At 55.6% G+C, this 17,501-nt stretch overlaps 2 protein-coding genes across 2 annotated transcripts in view; both read left to right on the top strand.

Moving 5' to 3' along the window:
- Positions 1-17,501, top strand: part of LOC144952499 (ATP-dependent RNA helicase A-like) — a 66,669-nt gene that overhangs the window by 38,524 nt on the left and 10,644 nt on the right. Inside the window, 2 exon segments of the mRNA XM_078882944.1 lie at positions 15,330-15,490; positions 17,240-17,351. Coding sequence (XP_078739070.1) covers positions 15,330-15,490; positions 17,240-17,351 — 273 coding nt within the window.
- LOC144952498 (ATP-dependent RNA helicase A-like) lies at positions 810-14,747 on the top strand. Its single transcript, XM_078882943.1, has 10 exons — positions 810-881; positions 2,485-2,676; positions 2,991-3,132; positions 5,775-5,857; positions 8,166-8,322; positions 9,516-9,619; positions 10,629-10,842; positions 11,861-11,955; positions 13,821-13,894; positions 14,661-14,747. Exons 1-10 carry the CDS (start codon positions 816-818, stop codon positions 14,665-14,667), a joined length of 1,134 nt encoding a protein of 377 aa, XP_078739069.1. The 5' UTR covers positions 810-815; the 3' UTR covers positions 14,668-14,747.

Genomic DNA, 17,501 nt, shown 5'->3' with positions numbered 1-17,501 from the left:
GTGAGACTCGCACGCTCACACACGCACGCTCGCTCACGCACGCTCACGCACGCTCACACACGCTCACACACGCGCTCACACACGGACACCACGGACACGCACGCTCACACGCACACGCGCTCACACACGCGCTCACGCACGCGCTCACGCACGCGCTCACACGCACTCACACACGCACTCACCCGATACCCGTACCCTACCCACCGTGAGACAGACGCACGCGCTCACGCACGGACACCACGGACACGTGTGTGTGCACGCACAAAAACGAAGAGTCTAGATTTGAAGCTTTCGTGACTGCAAGGATTCGTACTCTTGGTTTTTTCGGTAAAGTCACCACGTAGGTGAAAAAAATGAAATTTAAATTAGTAAAAATAAAATAATAACGATATTATTTTATTTTTATTAATTAAAAAAAAATGAAATTAAAAAATGAAATTTTAATTTGTAAAAACAAAATAACAATAATTATTATAATGACGATGATGACGCTGATGATGATGACGCTGATGATGATGACGCTGATGATGATGACGACGACGATGACGACGACGATGATGACGACGACGACGATGATGATGATGATGACGCTGATGACGACGGTGATGATGACGACGATGATGATGATAACGATGATGATGATGATGATGATAACGATGATGATGATGATGATGATAACGATGATGATGATGATGACGATGATGATGATGCTGATGACGACGACGATGCTGATAGCGATGATGATGATGATGACGACGATGACGACGATGACGGTGGTGGTGGTGATGTCGTGTGCGTGGCAGGCGACCCCGGAGATGGTCAGCAGGGATCTGCACAGCGCCCTCGTCTACAAGATGGAAAACGACGACAGCTACAAGCAGGCACGCCGCTCAAACAGAATCGCTCTTTATTACCGGAGGAGAAATCCGATGAGCTATAGCTCGATGATAATTTTTCACAGATTTACAGTAAGCAGGCACGGGGGTCAGAACCTTAAAACAACAACAACAACAAAAACACAGTGCAAAGTCTAGTGAGCGTAAAAAAATCACTTTTAAAAAAAGCACACGTACAAAAACAAAAATCGTAATCTTCATTTGAAGCTTTCGGTAAAGTCATCGCGTGTTTCTAACTCCGGTAAAACCTTGGATTGCGAGTAACTTGGTCTGCGAGTGCTTTGCAAGACGAGCAAAATTTTTCAAATAAATATTAATTTGACAAACGAGCGAGGGGGGGGTCTTGCAATACAGCGTCACGTGATCACAACTGATACACGGAAGGAGTAACACCGGTCAACCAAAAAAACACATTTTTTTCTGGCCTGGACTTTTGCTAATTTCAGGGTGCTGATTCCAAATCTGATCTCAGATTTGCTCTATCACATCTCATTTCTATGCTATCGGCATACCCCGTTTTCATTGATTTTACCCGAGTACTCTTTTGTTCTTTCGGTAAAGTCATCACGTGTTTCTAAAACCTTGGATTGCGAGTAACTTGGTCTGCGAGTGCTTTGCAAGACGAGCAAAATGTTTCTAATAAATATTAATTTGATAAACAAGCGAGGGGGGGGGGGGTCTTGCAATACGAGCAGCACACACGCACGCTTCGCCTGCCCAGCGTCACGTGATCACAACCGATACAGGAGGTGCTTTGATGATACACGGGTGATTTGGATGACAAGCACGTTTCTGGAAGGAGTAACACTGGTCAACAAAAGATAAACATTTTTTTCTGGCCTGGACTTTTGCTAATTTCAGGGTGCTGATTCCAAATCTGATCTCAGATTTGCTCTATCGCATCTCATTTGTATGCTATCGGCATACCCCGTTTTATTGATTTCACCCGAAATGAACTCTGTCACTTATGATTGCAAGTTGTTGCGAGTCAGTGACTGCTTTAGTGTTAAAATACGGTGCTGTATTTTTAGGATAGTGCGTTTATAATATCAATTTATGTAGATATCCACATTTATTTAATATTTTTCTTCTGCAGTTTTTATTGAAAATGCAATATTTGATATCTCAAGAACCTGATGTGATGCCAGATTTGGAATCAGCACCCCAAAAATTACCTTAAAACCGTTGGAAAACCTTATGCCAGAACAAGTGTGTTGACCAGTGTTATGCTCGCAATCCAAGGTTTCACTGTACGTGACTTTCACGAAAGAGCCATAGAGGACAAAAAAAATTGGTGGTGGTGGTGACCGTGGTGGTGGTGGTGGTGGTTGTGGTGGTGACGGTGGTGGTGACCGTGGTGGTGGTTGTGGCGGTGACTGTGGTGGTGACCGTGGTGGTGGTACCGTGGTGGTGATCGTGGTGATGGTGGTGGTCGTCGTGGTGGTGACCATGGTGGTGGTCATGGTCGTGGTTGTGGTGGTGGTGACCGTGGTGGTGGTGGTGGTGGTGACGATGATGATGATGGTGGTGCTTGTGTTGACTGTGTCAGTGACCGTGCGTGTCCCACCCTCCCGCCCACCCGGTGCAGTTGGCCAGCGAGCGTCTTCAGCTGCCGATGGCCGAGTTCCGTGAGCAGCTCCTGGCGGCGGTGCGGGAGCACTCGGTGGTGATCGTGCGCGGCCAGACGGGCTGCGGCAAAACCACACAGGTGCCGCAGTTCATCCTCGACCAGTTCATCCTGGACGGCCACGGAGCCGACTGCAGCATCGTCGTCACGCAGGTACCGAACGATCGCCCACCGCCACCACCACCGCCAACACCGCAACCACCACTGCCACCACCGCAACCACCGCCACCACCGCCACACTCCGCCATACCTCCGCCACACCACCGACACCACCACCACCACACCGCCACCACCGCCACCACACCACCACCGCCACACCTACCGACCACCCCCGCCTCACCACACCGCTGCCACACCACTGCCACCACCGCCACACCACTGCCACACCATCGCTACACCTACCGACCACCCTCCCCTCACCGTGGTTACCGTGGTTACCGTCGCGGTTGTCGTTGCCGCCTCGCCAGCCGCGCCGCATCAGCGCCGTGTCGGTGGCGGAGCGAGTGGCGTTTGAGCGCGGCGAGGACGTGGGCCTGAGCTGCGGCTACAGCGTGCGCTTCGAGTCCATCCTGCCCAGGCCTCACGGCAGCATCCTCTTCTGCACCGTCGGTAACCCACTCACCACCACCACCACCACCACCACAAAGACAAACATCTCCCTCCCCGCCCACACGTGTAGCCTTCGCAGACTCGTAATCAACGTTTTTGGGTTCAGATCGTCGCGTTATTTATAAATGTGTCGTAAGCCTCCACCACCCGACACGGCCAAGCGGTAAAAAAGTGTCACGTTGACAAAAGACAAGTAGTTCGCTGCTTTAGCCACCACCGGTGTGTTGAAGCGTGAAACCACAACATTTACAATTTGAGTGCGACGTTTCGCTGGTATCATCGGGAAATTCGCCAGAATGGTGAGGGGCTCTGCTGTGCCTCCCGTTCTTATATAGAGCAGCAGCAGCAGCAGCAGGGTGACGTCATCATTAACAGACCGTTGGGGAAAGTGCCGTTAGCGAGTAGCAGCACCTGTATTCTTGGTTCTTTCGGTAAAGTCACGTAGAAGGGAAATAATAAAATAATATTAATATAAAACATTTCTTTTTCTTTTTGATATACATTTTTTTTTTCCCTTCTACGTGACTTTACCGCAAGAACCAAGAATATAGTAATAAAATAATATTAATATAAAAAAATGTTATTTTTTATATTAATTTTATTTTAATTTCCCTTCTACGTGACGTTACCGCAAGAACCAAGAATATAATAATAAAATAATATTAATATTAAAAAAAATTCCTTTTTTTATATTAATTTTATTTTATTATTTCCCTTCCACGTGACTTTACCGAAAGAACCAAGAACATGAATCCCTGCAGTCACGAAAGCTTTAAATCAAGATTAAAAAATTTATTATGTTTTATTTTTATTATTTTATTACTTCCCTTCTACGTGATAATAAAATTAAAGAATAAAAATGTTTTTTTTATTTTGTTTTATTTTTATTATTTTATTATTTCCCTTCTACGTGACTTTACCGAAAGAACCAAGAACATGAATCCCTGCAGTCACGAAAGCTTTAAATCAAGATTGAGCAGCACCTCATGAAGGCTGGAACGGCAACACCACGCCCGGCCACCTTTGTCTCCCCAGCGGCGATTTTCTTACACACCGCACCAGGTACTCATTTGAGGCTGAGTCGACCTAGAGGAGGCCCAGGACCGGTTCAGATAATCGTCACCGGTGTTGGTGGCTGTGAACGGGAATCGAACTCGTGTCGCCGGGTTCGTAGCGCAGCGTAGCGCTAACCGCTCCACCACCACTCCCACATACAAGCAAAGATCCCCCATATAGCCTTAACAGACTGTAGGGGCAAGTGCTGTTAGCGAGCACCTATGAAGGCCGGAACGGCACACGAGGGGGTGGGTGGCCAGCACCACGCCCGGCCGCCTTTGTCTCCCCAGTGGCGATGTGTGTGCTGACCGGAGCGTCTTTGTGTGTGTGCTGACTGGTGTGTGAGTGTTCTGGAGTGTGTGTGTGCGTGCTGGATTGTGTGTGTGTGTGTGCTGGAGTGTGTGTGTGCTGGTGTGTGTGTGTGTGCTGACTGGTGTGTGTGTGTGTGTGGAGTGTGTGTGTGTGTGCTGACTGGTGTGTGTGTACCGGGGAATTTCCATTTGGTACAGATATAATGGGAGGCTGATCGACGCCCGGGTGCGATCAAGGGATGGCTCCCTATTGGTCAACCACGTTATGTATGCCGATGATTTGGTAATAGCCGCTCATTCAGAAGAGGAGTTGGAGACGCTGCTGCTGAGACTGGAGCGTGCCACTAAGAGGTGGGGCCTTACCATCAGCCCCACCAAAACTAAGCACCTGCCTGGGTATTTTGTACCATCGGACACTCCACCCCCACAACTCCCAATTGGTGATGGGGCAGTTGTGGAGAGAGTTTCCCATACCTGGGCAGTGTGCTTATGACCGGCTCCAGTTTATCAGCAGAGGTCTCACTCCGAATCAGTCGAGCGGCAATATCTTTTAATCGGTTGCGTAACGCTGTGTGGAAGCTACCTGGTCTGTCGCTCCGCACGAAGCTTCAGGTCTTCTCGGCCACGGTCATTCCCTCCCTTCTCTACGCTTGCGAAACGTGGACCCCCCTAGTGGAGCATCTTCGCCGGTTGGAAACATTTAGGCTGGCCTGCCTACGATCCATCCTGGGTTTAACCAGGCTGGATTGTGTGAGTAGCTCACAAGTCCTTGAAAGATCTGGGCAAAGTCCCATCAGTGAGCTCCTCCGGCAGGCAAGGCTGCGTTGGCTGGGTCATGTAGCCCGCATGCCCAGCCACCGCATGCCTAAACAGCTTTTGTTCGGCCGGATCGAGGGGGCTAAACGGGCGCGGCACGGGCTAGAGAAGAGATGGAGTGATGTGGTACAGGAGGACGTGGAGTCGAGTGGACTTGCCGATGACTGGTACCAGCGGTGTCAAGATCGGCCTCTGTGGAGGAGGCTCGTGAAGGACGCTGCTACTGGGCAGTTGGAGGCATACGCCTCAACGTGCACCTAGACTGGCACAAGCGTCGTGGTGACGTCACCGCCACTTAGTGGCGAATGGCGGTTGTTGTTGTGTGTGCTGACTGGAGCGTCTGTGTGTGTGTGTGTATGCTGACTGGAGTGTCTGTGTGTGTGCTGGAGTGTGTGTGTGTGCTGGAGTGTGTGTGTGCTGACTGGAGTGTGTGTGTGTGCCGCCCCCCGCCGCCTCCAGGAGTGCTGCTGAGGAAGCTGGAGTCGGGCCTACGGGGCATCAGTCACGTGATCGTGGACGAGATCCACGAGAGGGACCTCAACGTGAGCCGTCACTCCTCACGCGCCCATCTGTGTGTCTGTGTGGGTGTCTGTGGGTCTCTGTGAATGATGGTCTGTGTGGGTGTCTGTGGGTCTCTGTGAGTGTAGGTCTCTATGAGTATGGGTGTCTGTGAGTGTGGGTGTCTGTGGGTCTCTATGAGTATGGGTCTCTGTGGGTCTCTACTGGGAATCAGTCACGTGATCGTGGACGAGATCCACGAGAGGGACCTCAACGTGAGCCATCACTCCACACGCGTCCATCCGTGTGACTGTGTGGGTGTCTGTGGGTCTCTGAGTGATGGTGTGTGTGGGTCTCTGTGAGTGTGGGTGTCTGTGGGTCTCTATGAGTATAGGTGTCTGTGGGTCTCTATGAGTATAGGTGTCTGTGTGGGTCTCTGAGTATAGGTCTCTGTGGGTCTCTATGAGTATGGGTGTCTGTGGGTCTCTATGAGTGTGGGTTTCTGTGGGTCTCTGTGAATGATGGTCTGTGTGGGTGTCTGTGGGTCTCTCTGAGTGTGGGTGTCTGTGGGTCTCTATGAGTGTGGGTCTCTGAGTCTCTATGAGTGTGGGTGTCTGTGGGTCTCTGTGAGTGTGGGTGTCTGTGGGTCTCTGTGAGTGTGGGTGTCTGTGGGTCTCTGTGAGTATGGGTCTATGTGAGTATGGGTGTCTGTGGGTCTCTGTGAGTGTGGGTGTCTGTGGGTCTCTGTGAGTGTGGGTGTCTGTGGGTCTCTATGAGTATGGGTGTCTGTGGGTCTCTGTGAGTATGGGTGTCTGTGGGTCTCTGTGAGTGTGGGTGTCTGTGGGTCTCTGTGAGTGTGGGTGTCTGTGGGTCTCTGTGAGTGTGGGTGTCTGTGGGTCTCTGTGAGTATGGGTGTCTGTGGGTCTCTGTGAGTGTGGGTGTCTGTGGGTCTCTGTGAGTGTGGGTGTCTGTGGGTCTCTGTGAGTGTGGGTGTCTGTGGGTCTCTGTGAGTGTGGGTGTCTGTGGGTCTCTATGAGTATGGGTGTCTGTGGGTCTCTGTGAGTATGGGTGTCTGTGGGTCTCTGTGAGTGTGGGTGTCTGTGGGTCTCTGTGAGTGTGGGTGTCTGTGGGTCTCTGTGAGTGTGGGTGTCTGTGGGTCTCTGTGAGTATGGGTGTCTGTGGGTCTCTGTGAGTGTGGGTGTCTGTGGGTCTCTATGAGTATGGGTGTCTGTGGGTCTCTGTGAGTGTGGGTGTCTGTGGGTCTCTGTGAGTGTGGGTGTCTGTGGGTTTCTGTGAGTGTGGGTGTCTGTGGGTCTCTGTGAGTGTGGGTGTCTGTGGGTCTCTATGAGTGTGGGTGTCTGTGGGTCTCTGTGAGTGTGGGTGTCTGTGGGTCTCTGTGAGTATGGGTGTCTGGTGGTCTCTGTGAGTGTGGGTGTCTGTGGGTCTCTGTGAGTGTGGGTGTCTGTGGGTCTCTATGAGTATGGGTGTCTGTGGGTCTCTGTGAGTGTGGGTGTCTGTGGGTCTCTGTGAGTGTGGGTGTCTGTGGGTCTCTGTGAGTGTGGGTGTCTGTGGATCTCTATGATGGTCTGTGTGGGTCTCTATGGGGCATCAGTCACGTGATCGTGGACGAGATCCACGAGAGGGACCTCAACGTGAGCCGTCGCTCCACACGCGCCCATCCGTGTGTCTGTGTGGGTGTCTGTGGGTCTCTATGAGTGATGGTCTGTGGGTCTCTGTGTGGGTTTCTGTGAGTGTGGGCACTGTGGGTCTCTATGAGTGTGGGTCTCTATGAGTCTCTATGAGTGTGGGTCTCTATGAGTATGGGTCTCTGTGAGTGTGGGTCTCTGTGGGTCTCTATGAATGTGGGTCTCTTTGAGTGTGGGTCTCTTTGAGTGTGGGTCTCTGTGGGTCTCTGTGAGTGTGGGTGTCTGTGGGTTTCTGTGAGTGTGGGTGTCTGTGGATCTCTATGATGGTCTGTGTGGGGCATCAGTCACGTGATCGTGGACGAGATCCATGAGAGGGACCTCAACGTGAGCCGTCGCTCCACACGCGCCCATCCGTGTGTCTGTGTGGGTGTCTGTGGGTCTCTATGAGTGATGGTCTGTGGGTCTCTGTGTGGGTTTCTGTGAGTGTGGGCACTGTGGGTCTCTATGAGTGTGGGTCTCTATGAGTCTCTATGAGTGTGGGTCTCTATGAGTGTGGGTCTCTTTGAGTATGGGTCTCTGTGAGTGTGGGTCTCTGTGGGTCTCTATGAATGTGGGTCTCTTTGAGTGTGGGTCTCTGTGGGTCTCTGTGGGGGTCTCTGTGAGTGGCTCCCCCACGGGTGGTGACGTGTGGCCTGCCCCCCGTCAGTCGGACTTCCTCCTCGTGGTGCTCAGCGACGTGATGCGCACCTTCCCGGACGCGCGCATCGTCCTCATGTCGGCCACCATCGACACCACCATGTTCAGCGAGTACTTCGGCTGCTGCCCAGTCATCGAGGTGCACGGACGAACGTTCACCGTGCAAGGTGAGCACGTGCCACCAGCCCCGTGGCCCGCCCACACATTTGCGGCCGAGTCGACCTAGGGGAGGCCCAGGAACGGTTCCAATAATCGTCGCCGGTGTTGGCCGTAATGCGGGAATCAAATTCGGGTCGTCAGGTTCGTAGCGCTGACCGCTGCACCACCACTCCCCACAAAACAAAGACAAAGATCCCCCGTGTAGCCTTAACAGACTTGTTTGACGCAAGTGATTGCTGTCAGCTCTGTCTCCCTATCGCGAGCCTGAGGCCTGAGTCTCACCCCTAACCCAGTCGGCTCCCAAGCCTCCCTGCAGTGTCACGGTTCACCTCGTACACCCCCCACCCCTACCCACAACCCCCCCTGCTCCTGACGTCAGAGTACCTGCTGGAGGACTGCATCCAGATGACCAACTTGGTGCTGCCCCCCCCCACCCCTACCCATAACCCCCCCCGCTCCTACCCACAACCCCCCCTGCTCCTACCCACAACCCCCCCTGCTCCTGACGTCAGAGTACCTGCTGGAGGACTGCATCCAGATGACCAACTTGGTGCTGCCCCCCCCCACCCCTACCCATAACCCCCCCCGCTCCTACCCACAACCCCCCCTGCTCCTACCCACAACCCCCCCTGCTCCTGACGTCAGAGTACCTGCTGGAGGACTGCATCCAGATGGCCAACTTGGTGCTGCCCCCCCCCACCCCTACCCACAACCCCCCCTGCTCCTACCCACAACCCCCCCTGCTCCTGACGTCAGAGTACCTGCTGGAGGACTGCATCCAGATGGCCAACTTGGTGCCGCCCCCTCCCGCTCCTACCCACAACCCCCCCCGCTCCTACCCACAACCCCCCCTGCTCCTACCCACAACCCCCCCCTGCTCCTACCCACAACCCCCCCCGCTCCTACCCACAACCCCCCCCGCTCCTACCCACAACCCCCCCTGCTCCTACCCACAACCCCCCCTGCTCCTGACGTCAGAGTACCTGCTGGAGGACTGCATCCAGATGACCAACTTGGTGCCGCCCCCCCCCACTCCTACCCACAACCCCCCCTGCTCCTACCCACAACCCCCCCTGCTCCTGACGTCAGAGCCCCTGCTGGAGGACTGCATCCAGATGACCAACTTGGTGCCGCCCCCCTCCCACCCCTACCCACAACCCCCCCTGCTCCTACCCACAACCCCCCCTGCTCCTGACGTCAGAGTACCTGCTGGAGGACTGCATCCAGATGACCAACTTCGTGGCGCCCCCTCCGGACAAGCGCAAGAAGGGCCAGGACGACGACGGCGGTGGAACTGACGAGGAGGTGCGAGTTTGCTGTGTGTGCGTGTGCGTGTGTGGATGGGTGTGCGTGTGTGTGTGCGTGTGTGTGCGTGTGTGTGCGTGTGTGTGTGTACGTGTGCGTGTGTGTGTGCGTGTGTGTGTGTGCGTGTGCGTGTGTGTGTGTGTGCGTGCGTGTGTGCGTATGGGTGCGTGTGTGGATGCGTGTGGGTGCGTGCGTGTGTGTGCGTGTGTGTGGGGAGCGGTAGTGTAGTGGTTAGCGCGCTGCGCTATGAACCCGGCGACACGAGTTCGATTCCCGTTCACGGCCAACACCAGTGACGATTATCTGAACCGGTCCCGGGCCTCCTCTAGGTCGACTCAGCCTCAAATGAGTACCTGGTGCGGTGTGTAAACATTGCCACTAGGGAGACAAAGGCGGTCGAGCGTGGTGCTGGCCACCCACCCCCTCGTGTGCCGTTCCGGCCTTCATAGGTGCTCGCTAACAGCACTTGCCCCTACAGTCTGTTAAGGCTATATGGGGGATCTTTGTGTGTGTGCGTGTGTATGTGTATGTGTACGTGTGCGTGTGTGTGCGTGCGTGTGTGCGTATGGGTGCGTGTGTGGATGCGTGTGGGTGCGTGCGTGTGTGTGCGTTCGTGTGTTTGCGTGCGTGCGTGTGTATGTTGGTGCGTGTGTGTGCGCGTGTGGGTGTTTGTGTGTTTGGGTTCGTGTGTTTGCGCGTTTGCGTGTGTAATTGGTGCGTGTGTTTGTGTGTTCATATGTTTGCGTGTGTGCGCGTTGGCGTGTTGGCATGTGCGTGCGTGTGTACGGTTGTGCGCGTGTGTGTGTTCGTGTGTTTGCCCGCGTGAGTTTGTGCGTGCGTGTGCGCGCGTGTGTTTGGGGAGCGGCGGTGCAGCGGTTAGCGCACTGCGCTACGGCGACCCAAATTCGATTCCCGCTCACAGCCACCAACGCCTGGTGACGCCTAACCACACCGTGTTGCGCTGAGAATCACCACCACCACCGCCTCCCGACCCCGGCGTTCTCCGCAGGTTAACTGCAACCAGATCTGCGCCGCCGGCTACTCGGAGGCCACGAAGCGCGCGATGGCGCAGCTCAGCGAGAAGGAGCTGTCCTTCGAGCTGGTGGAGGCGCTGATCCGCTACATCGGCACGCTCAGCGTACATGGCGCCATCCTGGTCTTCCTGCCCGGCTGGAACCTGATCTTCGCGCTGCAGAAGTACCTGGAGAACTTGCCGCACTTTGGTGAGGCCGCGGTTTTGTCGCGGTGGGCGATGCCGGTCCGGTGGGGGGGACGGGGGAGGGGGGGCGGAGGGGTGGGGGGGTGCTGCTTCCAGATCTGGCATCAGTTTTTGTCCATCACAAATCCGGTTTTTGAGAAATCAAATATTGCATTTTCAATCAAAACTGCAGAAGAAAAGTATTAAATAAATGTGGATATCTACATAAAATTATATTATAAACACACCGTCCTAAAAATACAGCGCCGTATTTTAACACTAAAGCGGTCACTGACTCGCAACAACTTGCAATCATAAGTGACAGAGTTAATTTCGGGTAAAATCAATGAAAACGGGGTATGCCGATAGCATAAAAAATGAGATGTGATAGAGCAAATCTGAGATCAGATTTGGAATCGGCGCCCTGAAATTAGCAAAAGTCCAGGCCAGAAAAAAAACGTTTTTTTTTTGTTAACCAGTGTAATCTGAACCGGTCCTGGTGCCCTCTCGTAGGTAGACTCGGCCTCAAATAAGTAGCCTGGTGCCGTGTGTGGTGAGCATCGCCACTGGGGAGACAAAGGCGGCCGGGCGTGGTGCTGGCCACCCACCCCCTCGTGTGCCGTTCCGGCCTTCATAGATGCTGCTCGCTAACAGCACTTGCCCCTACAGTCTGTTCAAGCTATACGGGGGATCTTTGTCTTTGTGTGTATTGTGGGGGGAGCGGTGGTGCAGCGGTTAGCGCTACGCTGCTGCGCTACGAACCCGGCGACCCGAGTTCGATTCCCGCTCACGGCCAACACCGGTGGACGATTATCTGACCCGGTCCTGGGCCTCCCCTAGGTCGTCTCAGCATGAAATGAGTACCCGGTGCGATGTGGTAAACGTCGCCACTGGGGGAGACAAAGGCGATCGGGCGTGGTGCTGGCCACCCACCACCTCGTGTGCCGTGCCGGCCTTCACAGGTGCTGCTGCTTGCTAACAGCACTTGCCCCGACGGTCTGTTGAGGCTACACGGGGGATCTTTGTCTTTGCGTGGTGAGCAGGGGGGGGCCGGTACCGGATCCTGCCGCTCCACTCGCAGATCCCGCGGGAGGAGCAGCGTCTGGTGTTCGACAGCGTGCCTGACAACGTCACCAAGGTGCCGTCGCTGCTATCGGCATCGTCGTCATCATCGTCATCATCGTCATCATCGTCATCATCGTCGTCGTCGTTATCGTCATCATCGTCATCATCATTGACGTCGTGATCGCTGCTATCAGCATCGTCGTCATCGTCGTCGTCGTCATCATCATCATTGACGTCGTCATCGCTGCTATCGGCATCGTCGTCATCATCGTCATCATCGTCATCATCGTCATCGTCGTCGTCATCGCTGCTATCGGCATCGTCGTCAGTGTCGTCATCATCATTGACGTCGTGATTGCTGCTATCGTCATCGTCGTCATCATCGTCGACGCCGTCATCATCATTGACGTCGTCATCGCTGCTATCGGCATCGTCGTCATCATCATGGTCGTCACCACCATCATCATCATCATCGTAACCACCGTCACCATCGTCGTCTTCACTGTCATCATCATCACTGTCACCACCGTCATCATCACCATCATCGTCACCACCGTCATTATCATTACTGTCACCACCGTCACCATCATCGTCGTCATCATCATCACCGTCACCACCATCACCACCATCATCGTCACTTCCGTCATCATTATCGTCATCGTTTTCATCATCACAGTCACCAACCACCGTCACTAATATCGTCACCACCGTCATCATCGTCATCACCATCACCAACATCATCAAAATCGTCACCACCGTCATCACTGTCGCCACCTTTATCATCGTCACCACCGTCACCATCATCGTCGCCACCGTCACCATCATCGTCACCACCGTCATCATCGTCGTTACCACCATTATCATCGTCATCATCGTCATCACCGACACCACCGTCACCAACATCGTCACCACCGTCATCACAGTCATCATCGTCATTATCACCATTATCAACGTCACCACCGTCATCACCGACACCACCGTCACCAACATCATCAAAATCGTCACCAACATCGTCACCACCGTCACCATCGTCATCACTGTCGCCACCTTTGTCATCGTCACCACCGTCACCATCATCGTCACCACAGTCATCATCGTCGTTACCACCATCGTCATCATCGTCATCATCGTCATCATCGTCATGACCGACACCACTGTCACCAACATCTTCACAATCGTCACCACTGTCATCATCATCACCACCGTCATCATCGCTTCCGCCTTTATCATCGTCGCCACCGCTATCACCACCGCTATCATCACCGCCACCACCGCTAGCGTCGCCAACACCGTGACCACCGTCATCATCATCGTCATCGTTTTCATCATCGTCATCATCATCGTCGTCGTCATCATCATCACCGTCACCACCATCACCACCATCATCGTCACTTCCATCATCATTATCGTCATCGTTTTCATCATCACAGTCACCAACCACCTTCACTAACATCGTCACCACCGTCATCATCGTCGTTACCACTGTCATCATCGTCACCACCGTCACCATCGCTTCCACCTTTTATCATCGTCGCCACCGCCACCCCCGCTATCCTCACCGCCACCACCGCTAGCGTCGCCAACACCGTGACCACCGTCATCATCATCGTCATCGCTTTCATCATCGTCATCATCGTCATCATCATCGTCGTCGTCATCGTCATCACCGTCACCACCATCACCACCATCATCGTCACTTCCGTCATCATTATCGTCATCGTTTTCATCATCACAGTCACCAACCACCGTCACTAACATCATCACCACCGTCATCATCGTCGTCACCACTGTCATCATCGTCACCACCGTCACCATCGCTTCCACCTTTTATCATCGTCGCCACCGCCACCCCCGCTATCCTCACCGCCACCACCGCTATCATCACCGCCACCACCGTGACTGCCCCTCTCCCCCCCTTGCCGTGTCCCGGTGCACCAGGTGATCCTGTCGACCAACATCGCCGAGACGAGCATCACCATCAACGACGTCGTCTACGTCATCGACTCCTGCAAGTACGGCTCCCCCCCCCCCCCCCCCGCTCACGGCCAACACCGATTATCTGAACCGGTCCCGGGCCTCCCCTAGGTCGTCTCGGCCTCAAATGAGTACCTGGTGCGGTGTGGAAATATCGCCACTGGGGAGACAAAGGCGACCGGGCGTGGTGCTGGCCACCCACCCCCTCGTGTGCCGTGCCGGCCTTCATAGGTGCTCGCTAACAGCACTTGCCCCTACAGTCTTAAGGGCTCTTTGGCTTTGGTTTGTGGGGAGCGGTGGTGCAGCGGTTAGCGCTACGAACCTGACGACCCGAATTCGATTCCCGCTCACGGCCAACACCCAGTGACGATTATTTGAACCGGTCCTGGGCCTCCTCTAGGTCGACTCGGCCTCAAATGAGTACCTGGTGCGGTGTGGAAAATCATCGCCACCGGGGAGACAAAGGCGGCCGGGCGTGGTGCTGGCCACCCACACGTTGTGTTTCATAGGTGCTACTCGCTCACACCACTTGCCCCTACGGTCTGTTCAGGCTACACGGGGGGGTCTTTGTCTTTTGTGTGTGCGTGTGTGCGTGGTGTGCGTGTGTGTGTGTGCGTGCGTGCATCTGCCTGCATGCGTGTGCACACACAACCCATGGTCACCAGCGCGGTCCGACGCGCGACCTCTTGCCGGCGGGGCCCGCTCGCCACGCGACACACGCGGCGGTCGTCGTCGCCGTTGACGACTTGGTTTGTTTGTTTGTTGTTGTTGCTGTTGTTGCTGCTGCTGCGTGCCGGCAGGCAGAAGGTGAAGCTGTTCACTTCGCACAACAACATGACCAACTACGCCACCGTGTGGGGCGTCCAAGACGAACCTGGAGCAGCGGCGAGGACGTGCCGGCCGCGTGCGAGCCGGCTTCTGCTTCCACCTGTGCAGTCACGAGCGCTTCAAGCGGTGAGCCGTGGTGGGGGGGAGGTGGGGGGAGTAGGGGGGGAGGTGGGGTGGGGGGTGGGGGGAGGTGGGTGGAGTCGGGGTGGGGTGGAGTGGGGGAGTGGAGTGGGGGGGGGGTGGAGTGGGGGGGTGGAGTGGGGGGGGTGGAGTGGGGGAGGTGTGGGGGGGTGGAGTGGGGGTGGTGGAGTGGGGGGAGGTGGAGGGGGTGGAGTGGGGGGGTGGAGGGGTGGGGGGTGGGTGGCGGGGAGGTGGGAGGGGGGTTTAGTGGGGGGAGTGGGTGTAGTGGGGGGGTGTAGCGGGGGGGGTGTAGTGGGGGGGTGTAGCAGGGGGGTGTAGGAACGTCGTCACGACGACAACAAAAACAACGTCAAATCACCGCGAACCCGAAGCCGGCGGTGTCGGTAAGTGGCGGATCGCGCGTTGATTTTTACAAACTCCCTTCCCCTCCACCACCCCCTCCCCCCGTGACCCCCCCCCCCCGTGACCCCCCCCCCCCTCCCGTGACCCCCCCCCCCCCCCCAGGCTGGAGTCCCACCTGACCCCCGAGATCTTCCGCACGCCGCTGCACGAGGTGGCGCTCAGCATCAAGCTGTTGCGACTCGGAGCCATCGGCCACTTCCTGGCCAAGGCCATCGAGCCGCCCCCCCTCGACGCCGTCATTGAGGCCGAGCACACACTCAGAGGTGGGGGGGTGGGGGGGGGCAGGGTGGGGGGGGGGGGGCAGGGTGGAGGGGGCAGGGTGGGGGGGGGGGGCAGGGTGGAGGGGGCAGGGTGGGGGGGGGGGGGCAGGGTGGGGTGGGGGGTGTGGGGGGGGCAGGGTGGGGGGGGGAGGTGGGGGAGGGTGGGAGGTGAGTGGGGGTGGTGGCAGGGTGGGAGGTGTGGGAGGGTGGGGGCAGGGTGGGAATTGGGGGGTGGGAGGTGTGGGGGGGCAGGGTGGGGGTGGGGGGTGTGGGAGGGTGGGAGGTGAGTGGGGGTGGCAATTGGGGAGTGGGGGGGTGTGGGGGGTGGGAGGTGAGTGGGGGTGGTGGCAGGGTGGAAAGGTGGGAGGGGGTTTGTGGGTGGGAGTTGGGCAGGAGGTGGACGGTGTGGGTGGGGGGGTGGTGGGGTGGGTGGAGGGAGGTGGCGAGGGGGAAAGGGGTGGGGGGAGGAGTCACACAGAGACCCACCGACTCATCACACAGAGACCCACCGACTCACCACACAGAGACCCATCGACTCATCACACAGAGACCCACAGACTCATCACACAGAGACCCACCGACTCATCACACAGAGACCCATCGACTTATCACACAGAGACCCACAGACTCACCACACAGAGACCCATCGACTCATCACACAGAGACCCACAGACTCACCACACAGAGACCCATCGACTCATCACACAGAGACCCACAGACTCATCACACAGAGACCCATCGACTCATCACACAGAGACCCACAGACTCATCACACAGAGACCCATCGACTCATCACACAGAGACCCACAGACTCATCACACAGAGACCCATCGACTCATCACACAGAGACCCACAGACTCATCACACAGAGACCCATCGACTCATCACACAGAGACCCATAGACTCATCACACAGAGACCCACAGACTCATCACACAGAGACCCACAGACTCATCACACAGAGACCCATCGACTCATCACACAGAGACCCATAGACTCATCACACAGAGACCCATAGACTCATCACACAGAGACCCACAGACTCATCACACAGAGACCCACAGACTCATCACACAGAGACCCATAGACTCATCACACAGAGACCCACAGACTCATCACACAGAGACCCACAGACTCATCACACAGAGACCCATCGACTCATCACACAGAGACCCACAGACTCATCACACAGAGACCCACAGACTCATCACACAGAGACCCATCGACTCATCACACAGAGACCCACAGACTCATCACACAGAGACCCATCGACTCATCACACAGAGACCCACAGACTCATCACACAGAGACCCACAGACTCACCACACAGAGACCCACAGACTCATCACACAGAGGACCCATCGACTCATCACACAGAGACCCATCGACTCATCACACAGAGACCCACAGACTCATCACACAGAGACCCACAGACTCATCACACAGAGACCCACAGACTCATCACACAGAGACCCACAGACTCACCACACAGAGACCCATAGACTCACCACACAGAGACCCATAGTCTCATCACACAGAGACCCATAGACTCATCACACAGAGACCCATAGACTCATCACACAGAGACCCATAGACTCACCACACAGAGACCCACAGACTCGGCACACAAGAGACCCACAGGACTCACCACACAGAGACCCACAGACTCATCACACGAGGGGGGCGCCCGTTTGACCTTGACCCCTCTCGACCCCTTGACCCCTCTCGACCCTTGACCCCTCGCCTGCCGCAGAGCTGGACGCGCTGGACGTGAACGACGAGCTGACCCCGCTGGGCCGCATCCTGGCTCGCCTGCCCATCGAGCCGCGGCTCGGCAAGATGATGATCCTGGGCTGCATCTTCCAGTGAGCGCGAGTGCACACCACGTGTACACACACACCACGTGTACACACACACCACGTGTACACACCACGTGTACACACGCACGTGTACACACACACCACGTGTACACACACACCTGTACACACCACGTGTACACACCACGTCTACACACA

This window comes from Lampetra fluviatilis, chromosome 68 (assembly GCF_964198595.1).
Source record: "Lampetra fluviatilis chromosome 68, kcLamFluv1.1, whole genome shotgun sequence".
Classification (NCBI taxonomy): domain Eukaryota; kingdom Metazoa; phylum Chordata; class Hyperoartia; order Petromyzontiformes; family Petromyzontidae; genus Lampetra; species Lampetra fluviatilis.
Note: the sequence above shows the minus strand (reverse complement) of the source record. Positions and strands in the feature narration are given on the sequence as shown.

Excerpts from the sequence above, each read along its gene's own strand:
- LOC144952498 (XM_078882943.1), top strand. The coding sequence starts at position 816 with ATGGTCAGCAGGGATCTGCACAGCGCCCTCGTCTACAAGATGGAAAAC. Across the intron at positions 3,133-5,774 it reads CATCCTCTTCTGCACCGTCG|GAGTGCTGCTGAGGAAGCTG; the intron begins GTAACCCACTCA and ends CGCCGCCTCCAG. Across the intron at positions 9,620-10,628 it reads GCGGTGGAACTGACGAGGAG|GTTAACTGCAACCAGATCTG; the intron begins GTGCGAGTTTGC and ends CGTTCTCCGCAG.